The sequence below is a fragment of the Apium graveolens genome, chromosome 8, assembly GCF_009905375.1.
Source record: "Apium graveolens cultivar Ventura chromosome 8, ASM990537v1, whole genome shotgun sequence".
Lineage (NCBI taxonomy): Eukaryota > Viridiplantae > Streptophyta > Magnoliopsida > Apiales > Apiaceae > Apium > Apium graveolens.
In genome coordinates, this window is record NC_133654.1 from 133,716,967 (window position 1) to 133,730,416 (window position 13,450).

General features: G+C 34.5%; 1 protein-coding gene across 1 annotated transcript; it reads left to right on the plus strand.

Moving 5' to 3' along the window:
- Positions 1-8,388: 8,388 nt before the first annotated feature.
- Positions 8,389-12,521, plus strand: LOC141676714 (GRF-interacting factor 1). The gene is made up of 4 exons (XM_074482419.1): positions 8,389-8,772; positions 10,468-10,544; positions 11,216-11,300; positions 11,525-12,521. Exons 1-4 carry the CDS (start codon positions 8,689-8,691, stop codon positions 11,933-11,935), a joined length of 657 nt encoding a protein of 218 aa, XP_074338520.1. The 5' UTR covers positions 8,389-8,688; the 3' UTR covers positions 11,936-12,521.
- The last annotated feature ends 929 nt before the right edge of the window (positions 12,522-13,450 follow it).

The following is a 13,450-nucleotide window of genomic DNA, read 5'->3' on the forward strand; positions in this document are numbered from 1 at the left end:
TATTAATGAATCGGGTTGGGTTGGGTTAGGGTAAAAATATTTATAACCCGTACCCAACCCATTTATGTCGGGTTGATCAAGAAACAACCCATCTATAATTCGGTTTACGTTGGGTCGGGTTTTTCGGGTTGAAAAAGGGTTGGGTTGGGTCGGGTTGGTCGGTTTGCTCAACCCATGTGCAGCCCTACCTGGAATCCCAACAAACGTTGCAAGACACTCTCTGCATGCTGACCATCTAAAGAATCATGTTAAACAAAAGAGACGGACTTTCTCAGATGAAAAGCGTCGAGCTATCGACGAAGAGCTTGATCGACTTTTGGAGGCTTGTTTTATTGAGCTGGTGAAATTTCCTACATGGATTGCTAATGTTGTCCTGGTTAAGAAAAGTAATGGAGAATGTGTGTCGATTACTCTGACCTTAAGAGAGCATGTCCTAAGGATTATTATCCTTTGCCGAATATAGATCAACTTATCAATGCAACGGCGGGTCATGAGTTGTTATCTTTCATGGACGCCTTCTTAGGCTATAATCAAATCAGGATGGACGATCAAGATTGGGAGAAAATGGCATTTATCACACATCGAGGTGTCTTCGCATATCGAAACATGCATTTTGGTTTGATCAATGCCGGCGCAACATTTCAGTGTATGATGGATGAAATATTTAAAAATCAGTTGGGTCGGGACCTCGAGGTGTATGCCGACGATATGATAACAAAGTCAAAATTTTCAAACGGTCATACCCTCGACCTTCGAGATACCTTTGATAATGTTCGTCGTAATAATATGTGACTAAATCCGTTAAAATGTTCTTTTGGTCTAACATCTGAAAAATTCTTGGGATTTCTGGTCTTCCGACGAGGGATTGAGGCCGATCCCTCCCAAATTAAGGCTATATTTGAAATGAAGGACCCTTCAACCATTAAAGAGGTTCAACGCCTCAGTGGATGTATAGAGGCCCTTCGTCGTTTGATACCTCAAGCCTCTAAAAAATGCAGTCCTTTTTTCAAGGTCATCAAAGAAGCTTCAAAGAACCAGAAGTTGCTGTGGGATGATCAGTGTAAATAAAGCTTTGAAGCATTAAAAACTTTCCTGACAAGCCCACCAATTTTAGCAATAACATTGCCTCGTGAAGCTTTGAAAGTGTACATCTCAGCCTCTGATGGGTCGGTAGCCTCTGTTCTAGTCATGGACGTCGAGGGACGTGAAGCCCCAGTTTACTATGTTAGCCATACTTTGAAAGATGCAGAAACTCGCTACCCACATGTGAAAAAGCTAGTTTATGCTCTCGGCATAACAAGCAAGAAGCTGCGTCATTACTTTCAAGGGCGTCCTATAAAATTATGGCCGATCAACCCTTGCAGCACATCTTACACAGACTGAATATGTCAGGGCGTCTCGCTGCTTGGACAGTCGAACTTAGCCAGTTTCACATCGAGTATCTACCCAGGAGTGCAATGAAATCCCAATATCTATCAGACTTTGTTGTAGAATGCAATTTTGACACATCTACAATTGAGGAAACACTGTTCCCACAGAAGGCCTGGACTCTTTATGTCGACGGATCCTCAACAAAATCATCAGGGGGCGCAAGTGTAATCTTAATCAGTCCGGAGGGCTTCAAAATATAGCAAGCTTTGAAATTCTCGTTCCCAGTAACAAATAATGTTGTCGAATACGAAGCACTGTTAACAGGACTACGCTTAGCGATTGAGCTGAAAGTGTAAGTTTTAGAAATATTTGATGATTCCCAGCTTGTCGCCAAACAACTGCAAGGTGAGTTTAAGGCACGTGATGTTTGAATGTCGACATATTTGAATTTGGCCATGTCCCTGTTGGAGAAAGTTTCGTCATGGACAATTAAGAACATTTGCAGGGAAGATAACCAATAGGCTGACACCTTATCTAAATTAACATCATCCATCGTCGCAACATCAGAGGCAATTTATGTCGAGGAAAGAAATGCCCCTTCTATTGATATGGATACACCATCCGTCGACATGTTAAAAGTTAATGAAATCTCCTCTACTTCCGATTGACATCATCCTATTTTGGACTACATCTTGCAGAACAAATTGCCACAAGATAAGGGTGAAGCAAGAACCATATCATACAAGGCAAAGAACTATTGTGTGTTAAAAAACAAATTATATCGACGAGGTCTCATGGAGCCACTACTCCGATGCTTGGGACCAGAAAAGTCTCACACTTCAATAGTCGAAGTCCATACAAGAATCTGTGGGGATCACCTTGGGGGCAAGAACTTAGCCCTTAAAATAGTGAGGCAGGGTTTGTTTTGGCCTATAATGCGAAGTGATTGTGAAAATTTCGTGCAAAAATGCAAATCATGTCAGTTATATGGATCGGTATCTCATCAGCCCTCGGTGAAAATGATCCATGTTGTCAATCCATATCCTTTTTATCAATGGGGTATAAACATCGTTGGTCCTTTCCCGAAGTCCAAAAACCAAGCTCAGTACATTTTCGTGGCTATTGACTACACAACAAAATGGATCGAGGCCCGACCTCTGGCCAAGATCCGAGAGAAGGAGATGATCGAGTTTCTGATGAAGTACATTGTATTCAGGTTTGGGGTTCCAAGAATTGTGGTAACTAACAATGGAACCCAATTTGTAGGAGAAAAGTTCGTAGAAACACTTTCACAACTCAAGATTAAACACATCAAATCATCGGTGGCCTACCCTCAGGCTAACGGAGAAGTTGAAGTTTCTAACCGCATAATCTTACAAGGGCTTAAGAAAAGGGTCGATGAACTACCAAGACCATGGGTCGATGAGCTGCCCAATGTTCTCTGATCTTATCATAACGACCCCCAGGAGCTCGACGGTACATCCCCTTTCAAGATGGCTTTTGGTTTGGAAGCTGTTTCACCCGTTGAAGTGTATCTTAACTCACCAAGGGTCAAGTTTTTTTATGTTGAAACTTCGCGAGAGGGAATCCAACTTCACAATGTTCTTATGGAAGAAATTAGGGATGAGGCATCAATGAGAGTCCTCCAACAGCAAGCGCATACTACAACTTATTTTAACAAAAAATGTCAAGGTCAAGCAATTTTTAGTTGGGGATTTAGTCATTCGGGAGTCGGCAGCTTCACAGCCTGCTATCACAGGAAAGTTCAAAGCCCTATGGGAAGGACCTTATCAAGTAACATGGCTCGTTACACCGGGGACCTACCGATTGTCTATGCTCGATGGGACTCCCATAAAAAATGCTTGGAATGCAATCCACTTGAAGAAATATTTTCAGTAATTAATTTATTTGAATTGTATAAATGAAAAGTGTCAGAACTATGACTATAAAAATTAATCTTAACGAAAAGGGGTTGATACGAGATCCCCGTTAAGACCCTCCTTAATTTATTAATGAAAATTATTCCTCACAAGTACTTTGCAACGCATGGGCCGCGATAACCTTCAAATTAATATGTGTTGATTAACGTTTTATCATTCGTGTAACCTAACCTCATGAATATTCGTTCATCCTCTAAGAGAGTGTTGTAAACATTTTTTATTCATCAATATATAAACTGTTCTTCATATCTTAAGTTTTAACTCAAATTGATTGTTAAAATTGTATCCACCCCCACTACAATTTACTTAAAGACCTAACACTTGTTTTCTTTTAAAAATGTCATAACACAACAACTAACCAAGATGACGATTCGAAAGTTGACCTCCAGGAAGCGCGTAGGCAATGGACAGTTTTTCCGTAGGTTGTTTGCAGCACTACCCAGGGTAGGAAGAATGAGCTGATTAAGCTTTCAGCTGTTCATAATTCAGATTATATATGAGTATGATTTGTGTAAAATAATTAAGAACAAACTTTTATTTGATTATCGGTGCAGTCTTATTTAAAGGCCAGATCCATGATATGACTTAAGATACTTTAATCATTTTAGAATTGTTATAATTATTACCTTGTGAATTTATTTAACTTTAATTATGTATTAATTCATTTCCGTGAATGTGTAAAATGACATATGAGGTTATTATGTGTGTGAGTTTGATTTTATTGTTATGCAAGATAACTGTCGAAACATACAATAAATGGGATGAATTTGGGATGTCATAAAAATATCTTAACTTGGTAAAATAATTTAAAGCAATGAATCAAATATAACTATGTAAAACTGGCCGGGACATTTTGTGCATCGTTAGGAGGAAGGGGATAGCACAGAAAATATATTCACGGGGGGCACAAACGATGTGGAAACATTCCAAAACCAGCTCCCATTTCAAAGTTTCCCCCTCATACTTTTAACTGCCTCGATAAAAGCAAGTAGAGTAAAAGCATTACCCACGCCGAAATGCATGTCGTCAGGAACACTGATGGCCTCAACATACCCATGTCAAAGTGCGTGTAGTAGTAGGCGAGTGAAACACGAATTTCGAAGTTTGAGAAAGAAACGTCATGAGAGAGGGAGGAGAGAGCATTGTCTTTGGTGTTAAATGTTGATGGACAGTGTAAAAGATTCACTTGCATTTGTGCATATGCTACTCCAGTATGTATGTGGTTGTTCTCTCTCATCACGTGCAATTTTTAAAATTTTATTCTTGATTTTGAACATATGAACAGAGAGAGGGACAGTCTGAGAGACGGGCCCCGGCCATGAAAATCATAACGAAATCACAAACTTAAAACGGGAGTTGATAAAGGTTGTGTCCTTTTTCCCTGCTTACAATTTTCTTTTGTCACCCGGAAGTACGGCTGTACAGATAAACCGCTCAACCGCATCCAACCGCTCAATCGCTCGCAACCGAATCGCATTTGCGGATAATCGCGAAATGCGGATTGGTTGTGAATTCAAATTTTAAAAACCGCTCATTCGCGGTTTGGATGCGGTTTTAAATTCTTGAAAATCGCAACCGCAACCGCAACCGCAACTCACAACATATATTTATAATAAATTATATTTCCAAAAATGTAGTTGATATCATATAAATTAGTAAGTATACACATTTATTAACTAATCTTAGGTTAATGTTAATACATCATTCATAAGATTCACAATCATTATAAGATATATAACCAAACAAATGAAAAATATAATCAACATGATTTTTTTTTATCTTTTTCTTTTTTCTTTTCTCTCGCCTCCACATTTTTGTATGTTTTTAATATTCTTGCTCTACACGGAGCATTATTTTATTTATTTTTTTAATATAATTTATCACGTAACTTAAACTTCAATTTATTAATATTCCGAATTTAATTTTTTGCAAATTATTAATTATTTTAAAATAAGTGGTTGAACCGCAAACCGATCCGCAATAACCGCAAATTCGCAACCGCAATTGACCCGATTAACCACAACCGCATTTGCGGTTGCGGATGACAATTTTCTAAAACCGCTCTTCGCCGTTTGGTTCGACTTTTACCCCAAAACCGATCCGATCCGAACCGCGTACACCCCAACCCGGAAGATTTAGTCATACAACATACACTTGCACATGGATATGTTAATCAATTTACCTCAAGTTAGAAGAACTCGATTATAATTTATAAGTAATAAATATTTCCTCGATCCCTAAAAATATTTCTTATTTGTGTTGAGCTCATTTGTCAATACATATTTTATTGTATTAATATCTTTAATTTTGTATTAATATTAAATATAAAAATTTATTATATTAAAATATTTATAAATACGAATCCAACAAAATTACTAAGAACATTTTCAAAAAAGATTGCTAACAAAGTTGTCAAATCAAGACAAATCATTAAATATATTATTTTTTAATTTTCTCTCACATCCATGTCACTCTTGGCAACATTAATTAAAATTTTACTCCAATAGAGGTTGCCGAGTAGGTTGTCAAACTTATGTGGCATGAGGTTGCCTACCTATTGGAGTTGGGAGGTTGACAAAAGCTTGCCTACAAAGGTTTGGCAATTGCCAAAACTTGGCAAACCTCTGTCAACTTTCTAAATTAGCAAAAAATCATAAAAAACATTTAAAGTGTATATTACTCAACCCACTTTTATATTGAACTAAATATAAAATTAATATAGAGGAAACACATGGGCAACCTTTAAAGTTACTTAACTATTGGAGCAAAATTTTAAGAGTGACATGAATGTGAGAGAAAATTAAAAAATAATATACTTAATGATTTGTCATGGTTTGACAACTTTGTTAGCAACCTCTGTTGGAGATGACCTTAAACAACTTTAAAGGTTGCCCGTGTGTTCCCTCTATATTAATTTTATATTTAGTTCAATATAAAAGTAGATTGAGTAATATACACTTTATATGTTTTTTATGATTTTTTGCTAATTTAGGATATTGGGTTACTAAGTTTTGGCAACCTTTTGGCAACCTCCCAACTCCAATAAGTAGACAACCCCTATTGGATAGGCTCTAGATACGGGATTTTTTTCTCTAGATATACTCGAAAAAAGTACTAGATTGGCTCTTATGACTATTTTTAATATTACACATTAGATGTAAATTAATAGTAATCGAGTATAAAAAGTTAAAAGAAGAAAATCATTTTTGGACGGAAGGAGTACCATAATAGCTCAACGAGCTGGTATCCCAAAATTTAATACTCCATTGATCCTAATTTATTTGTACTTTTTAATTTTTTAATGTTAAATTAATTTAACTTTGATTAAAAAATTTACATAGTAAATAATTAAAAATATTAATAAAAATTATATAATTAAAAAAAATATTTAATTTATTCTAATATTTATTTTTTAATTTTTGAAAATAATAAAAATAATTATTTTTATTAATAGTTAAAGTTGAGTCAATTTAAGTATAAATATGAAATAAAATATATAAATTGGGACGGAGGGAATGTATGTTAAAATTTTGACATGATATCCGGATCACTAAATCAAGTTAATTTTATAATATTTTAATGATAAAATACAATACACCAAATCAACTTCGATACATTTACACTAAATATCATAGAGAAAATATGATATTCTTCATTTCAAAAAAAATAATAATTAATCCGTTAGGATATAAAAGGATAATATGAAATATGATAGATATAAACTTAATTTCGTAATGAAAAAAATGACAAAATAGAAATTATGGAACACATCAATTTGCTGTTAAAATTACATCAAATATATTTTAACATCAAACTGGTGTCACACTCCTCATGTGTGATAGAAATGATATTACACCAAGATTTGTTATAGTGCTGCTTTGAAGATACGGTTGTTAAAAAGATAATTCCAATACAAATATGTCAATTTGCTATTCGTAATTATTAAATTTAGATATGAAAAATGTTCGTTTCTTCCGATATAAATAATATTTATTTTTCCTCGAATAAGAGTTCACATATTTTAAAAGGATATCAGAATTTTAATTTTTTTTATGACCATACAGTATTGACGATAATTTTAGAATAATTATTTTATGATTAAAGTTAAATGATATTTTTAAATATGTATAAAATATATATAATCGAATACATATACATTTAAAACACGCATAAATGTATTATTTAATATATATACATATACACTATAAGTTAATAGAAAAAATTTTAAATTCTATATAATTATCTATTTATATAACTTAAATATTATATATATATATATATATTTAATTTTGAATTTAAATATCCCAAACTCACATACAAATAAATATTCGTTATATTTTAAATACAAATAATATAAATCAGCTTTTTCTCAAATAAAAATAAGAATATTTAGGATTGATATTATATTTTTCAAATTCTTTTAACAATCCTAATAGAAGATACTATTACACCAAAATTTATATTCATGTTAAATATTGTTGGGCTGGATTTGGTATTACAAGTATAATTATTACTCCCTCGTCACATAATTAAGTGCCGGGTGATGTTTAAAAATACCCATTTTTGGAGTCTAATGGCTGAAAATACCCATTTTCAGAACACATGGCTGAAAATACCGTTTTGGATACGCATTTTGTAATTGGGTAAGTGTAATACGCATTTGAGAATCGCGAATCTAAGAAAATTACTAAAAATACGCATTTGTAGTTTGGGTATTACCATTGAGATATGCATTTGCCAAATGCGTATTTTAAAAAAATAAAAAATATAAATTGAATACCCATTTCACAAATGCGTATTTAGTACAAAACACGACACTCAAATGACAAATACGTATCCAAAACGGTATTTTCAGCCATCCACTTCCATAACGGGTATTTTCAACCAATTAACCCAAAAAATTGTTATTTTTAACATTTTTTATTAAGTCACCCCGTTAGACTAGTAAGCTCCAAGCTGAGGCTACGTACAGGCTGACTGGTACTAGTACTAGGCTCCGGGGCTGGTCTTTGTTGGAAGATAAACACATACACAAATAAAGAGGGAGGGGGATAGTGACCCTTGTAGTGAAGACTGGTCATAAATTCTTAACACTTTTTTCGCTCAGTCGCCCCTGCACCATATGTTGACTCATTTTTCTCCACACACACAACTCTATTAGTACTAGCCCTACTCCTATCATATCATACACAGTATCAGAAGATAGCAGATAGACAGAGAGAGAAGAATAGTACTGTTGGGGGGGCTGGGTGGATTATATATGTGTATACATACATACATACATACATACTTGGTAGTAGTAGATAGTAGTAGACAGTAGTAGAAAGGTAAGCAGTAGCAGTAGTAGTAGTATATAAGGGGTGGAGGGGGGGTGGGTATGCAGCAGCAGCACCTGATGCAGATGCAGTCTATGATGGCAGCTTATTATCCCAACAACGTCACTACTGATCTTATTCAACAGGTACTCCCTTCCCTCCCATTACTTCCTCTTCCTGCCTGCTTTTCTTGTTGCTTCCTTCCTCCTACCTTATTCATTTCTTTTTACCTCTTTACTCATTCTACCCCTTTTCATTCCAACATCATCAACTCTCTCTCTCTCTCTCTCTCTCTCTCTCTCTCTCAATATATATATGTATATATATACACATACTTGTCTGCATCTCCCTCCCATTAATACTAGAAATAGTTAGCATTGATGTTAAAGGCTTTACATGCAACACATTAATATTTAGGTTGTCTATTTGTAATCCATAAATCACAAACATTAGGCATCAATGTTATATTATTTTGCTGCTGGCGGTGCACTCATTTTCCTACCCCCATCAATAAGGAATGGGGTTTATATTCCCTAGAGTGCGTGTATGATATTTTCTTCTGACCTAGTGCAACTTGTGTTTTATATACTGTATGTTGGTATATTTTAACAAGTACAACTAATACGTCTTTTGAAGAATCGAGACAGGTTTTGGATTTTGGCTAACAAAGCATCCTATCTTTGTTGGTTATTCAACTAATACCCCTTCATCTATGGCTTGCTAATACATATACACCAATGTTTTCATATCATATGTGTCCCACTCATTGTTATATATCTAGTAAATGTAATACTCAAAATCTTATGCAATCGTAATTGTAGTTATGCTGGAATTAAGCTTTTAAGAATTTTTTTTTAAAGTATTTTGAAATATCCTGTTATAACTACTTTCCAGAGAATCAAACGTTTTTTTCTCACAAATACAGAAAGTTTTCATTAAATTAAATATAGTGCAATCTGGACAAACTCTCAAGCTGACAAACTCCTAACTGTTGATACAACCGGGTGATAAAACTAATAATATAATAAAAACAATTAGATGATTTGTTTTGTGATAGTTTAACACCTAGAGTTTAAAAACTTTTGAAATTAAAAACGAAAACAAAGACATCACAAGCGATCCACATTACAGCAACATATCTGAAAATAGCAACATCGCAATTGACCATATCACATAAAAATTATGGTTAGCCCAATGTTCAGAATATCAATCGCATAAAATGAGATTGGAGAAGCGGCACCGAAGCTATCTACATGTCGGACACCAGCTATAGACATACCGAAGACACCACAGCTATCTACATGTCGGATACCAGCCATAGACATGCCTAAAGTGTAAACCCATGAAAGATGAACACACTTTAGTTGTGAAAGGTGAGCTCTTGTAATAATTACTATCGTCCCAGATCCGATGCAGGTTTTGCAGATCACCAAAAATATCAATAAATTCATCCTCAACAGATTTATAATCAGATAAATCCAAGCATGACTAAATAAAAATATAACAAACACTCCAAAAGAAGAGACAAAACACACTCTCTAAGATAAAACTTGCAATTCATGATATGGTTAGCATGCGAAGATTGCGAAGATTGCGAAGATTAACTTTAATAGCTAGATGGGTCGGGTGCCTTATAATTTATATTACTACATGTGCAAGAGTAGTTTAAAACTACTAACGCATGTTAGATAAAACATTCCCTTTTTAGCTCTGCCATTTATTAATGGTATCATATCATTTTAGTTATTACTACCTGAAGCCAGTTCTCACATTTGAAATTAATCCCATTAATTATAATCTTGTATCAGTTCCACAATTTCAATTTTTCATGAATTGTGCAGTATCTTGATGAGAACAAGTCGCTAATTCTTAGGATTGTTGAAAGCCAAAACTCTGGGAAATTGAGCGAGTGTGCGGAGTAAGTTTATTAGCATTTTTCAGTTTTCTCTTATATTGTGTTTACCAATTCTATACATTCCTCATCAAAAGTTGATATTTAGTTTGTGCTTTGTTAATAGTGCTGTAGTAATTAGCTACGTTACTGACTTTAAAAAAAAATTCTTTCTTAGAAACAAAGTATACCTCTGTTATAAAGTGTTGTGTTTACTTGGAAGGAACCAAATGAGGAAATAATGAAATGAGTTTTACTCTCTTAGTTGGGAGGATTCCTTTACTCAAAATTTGAAATAAATATCTTAGCCACCAATTTGGGAAGGAATGTTTCGTTAATCATCATTTTCCCTACAATCTCAGCCACCAATTTGAGATTTAGTTTTATCACCGGAAGATAAAAAAGAACAATTTCATATAAGTTAATATACTTCACGAGGTAGTGTTTAATTTACCTAAGAAACTTAAGCCTTATTTGCATCTTGCTTAACAACCTGATCAATACTCGAGAACTGGAAAGTATGAGATCTGAAATGATAAAATATAGAATAGCTGTTCAGGATGAAATTAAAAGATTTAGGAAAATAAAATAGGACAAGTTGGCTGCAAGAGAATGCTAGTTGAATAATAAAATGCACGTGGTTGAATGGATGTTAATCTAAATGTCTTTGATCGGTTGTTGTAAAACTTCTGTGGCAGGAACCAAGCTAAGCTTCAGAGAAACCTTATGTACCTTGCAGCTATTGCTGATTCACAACCTCAACCACCGACCATGCATTCTCAGGTATGGAACATGGCTGCTAAGTGACATATGGTTGGTAGATTTTATGGTTGTTTTCTAGGCTTAATTTGTTTTAAGATTATAGCATCCTGTTTTCAGCTTGTGATATATCTTTTATATATTTTCTTTCAAGCTCGAAAAGTTTGATTGTATCCTGATCAATGGCTCGGTGCTAATTTATTTCTTAGTGCTTTATGAATGTTGCTGAAAAAAATTCTTCTTTACAGTTTCAACAAAGTGCCATGATGCAGCCTGGGGGAGGTCATTACCTCCAGCAACACCAACAAACTCATCAAACGACTCCACAAGCACTCATGGCTGCACGCTCTTCAATGCTCTATAGCCAGCAGCCATATTCTTCACTTCAGCAACAACAAGTGCTGCACAGTCAACTTGGGATGAGTTCCGGTGGAAGCAGTGGACTTCACATGCTACACAGTGAAACTGGGGGAGGCAGCGGATCACTTGGGGGAGCATTTCCCGACTTTGGTCGCGGGGTAGGAGGGGAAGGATTGTCAATGGCTGGAAGAGGGGGAAATAAGCAAGACATGGGCAGTTCTGAAGGGCGAGGTGGGAGCTCTCGAGGCCATGGTGGTGATGGAAGTGAGACACATTACTTGAAGTCGGCGGATGACTAGAACTTAAGTTTAATGGATGTGGAATATTAACTCGAAATCAGAACTTGAAGGTTTTTAGTTAAAAAAATAGTTAGAAGAAATCGTAATATTTGCTGCTTTCTTGGTTAAACTTGTTTTCTGCTGCAGAATCTAATATTAACTATGAATTTCTAGTTAGTAGTTGGAGCCAGTCGGATGATGCATGTGGTTCGGAATCTGTATATTGTCTAAACTGATAATTGTAACGTGCTTTGATCCTTGATATCATTCGACGTCATCATGTTCTTATGGGCTTTTACTAATTTTGTTTTGCTTGCGCTTGTATGCAAGGGCCAACTGGTTCATTTGAGGCGAATTACCTTATTTATTGAATTTTCCTACATCACTTTTCTCAGAAACTGCTATTTCATATCTGTTTGGTTTTTCAGTTTTCTGAAAGAAGCATACTTTAACCTTAAAGGAGGTCCCTTGGCGAAATCACACCAAGTTCCTGTTGAAAAACACCTCACCATTTATCCACTGAAGGTCGATGTTCCACATCAAAGTTTAAAATCCTATGTCAACTGAAGACACAGAATCCTCCACCAAATTTTTCATTGCATCTTTAGAAATATTTTATACAAAATTCTGTACACCTAGCACTACTCTTAGAAAATATCTGCAACAAAATTCTATGGGCCATGAACTCCATATTTTTATTTGTTATACAAACTATTCTATAACTTTGTATAATTTTGGCTGCAAATTTTGTTTCTTCCATCATCAATTCAGAGCTTCCATTGTTAAAGTTTGAACAGTTCTATAAACTAACCAGACAATTAAACATAATTATCACAACCCCTTTTATTAACCATTATAGCATCTACATTGTAATGTCCTCACCATACATGTTATTCAAGTTTGAATTTGTAACCACCATGTAAAAAAACAAAAAAGTGGTATTGTTTTACATTGTAATTTTTGTGGTATTAAATTGTAACTAACTCTATAACCCGTGTAATATACGGGCATACTTTATTACGTAAATTAAATATATATTTTTATTGGTGTTTGATGGATAAATGATGTATTTATTTATATGTACGAGGATGAATATTTATGATATGATTGCAATGTTATTGTCAATATTTATTTTATGTTGTTTGACGTATTTGATTGTGTATATATGTTATTTTTGGGCTGTGGTTAAATGTGGGTTGAATATGTTCTTGAAACTTTGACATTAAGCTGAAATGATAAAGGTCGAAAATTGTATTTCTTGTTATCCTCTGCTATTGGCGATCCACGAGCATTGTTGTAAAAATATCTGTGATATTTCTTATTGTCCACTACTAAGGTGATTAATGGGGTTTGCTGTAAAAATATTTGTGGTTGTTTGAATTAATGCAGAATATAGTAATTTGTATGCTTATAATTTTATTTTTGATTGTTACTTGAATATTTATTTTTAATGTTAGTAACTTTTCACATCCTTTATTTCAATTCTGAACATGTTAGGCTCCTTTTAATTTCATTTGATTGAAAATAATTACTAAA

Coding starts and splice junctions, on each gene's coding strand:
- LOC141676714 (XM_074482419.1), top strand. CDS start 8,689: ATGCAGCAGCAGCACCTGATGCAGATGCAGTCTATGATGGCAGCTTAT. Junction 8,773..10,467: donor CTACTGATCTTATTCAACAG/GTACTCCCTTCC, acceptor TGAATTGTGCAG/TATCTTGATGAGAACAAGTC. Junction 10,545..11,215: donor AAATTGAGCGAGTGTGCGGA/GTAAGTTTATTA, acceptor CTTCTGTGGCAG/GAACCAAGCTAAGCTTCAGA.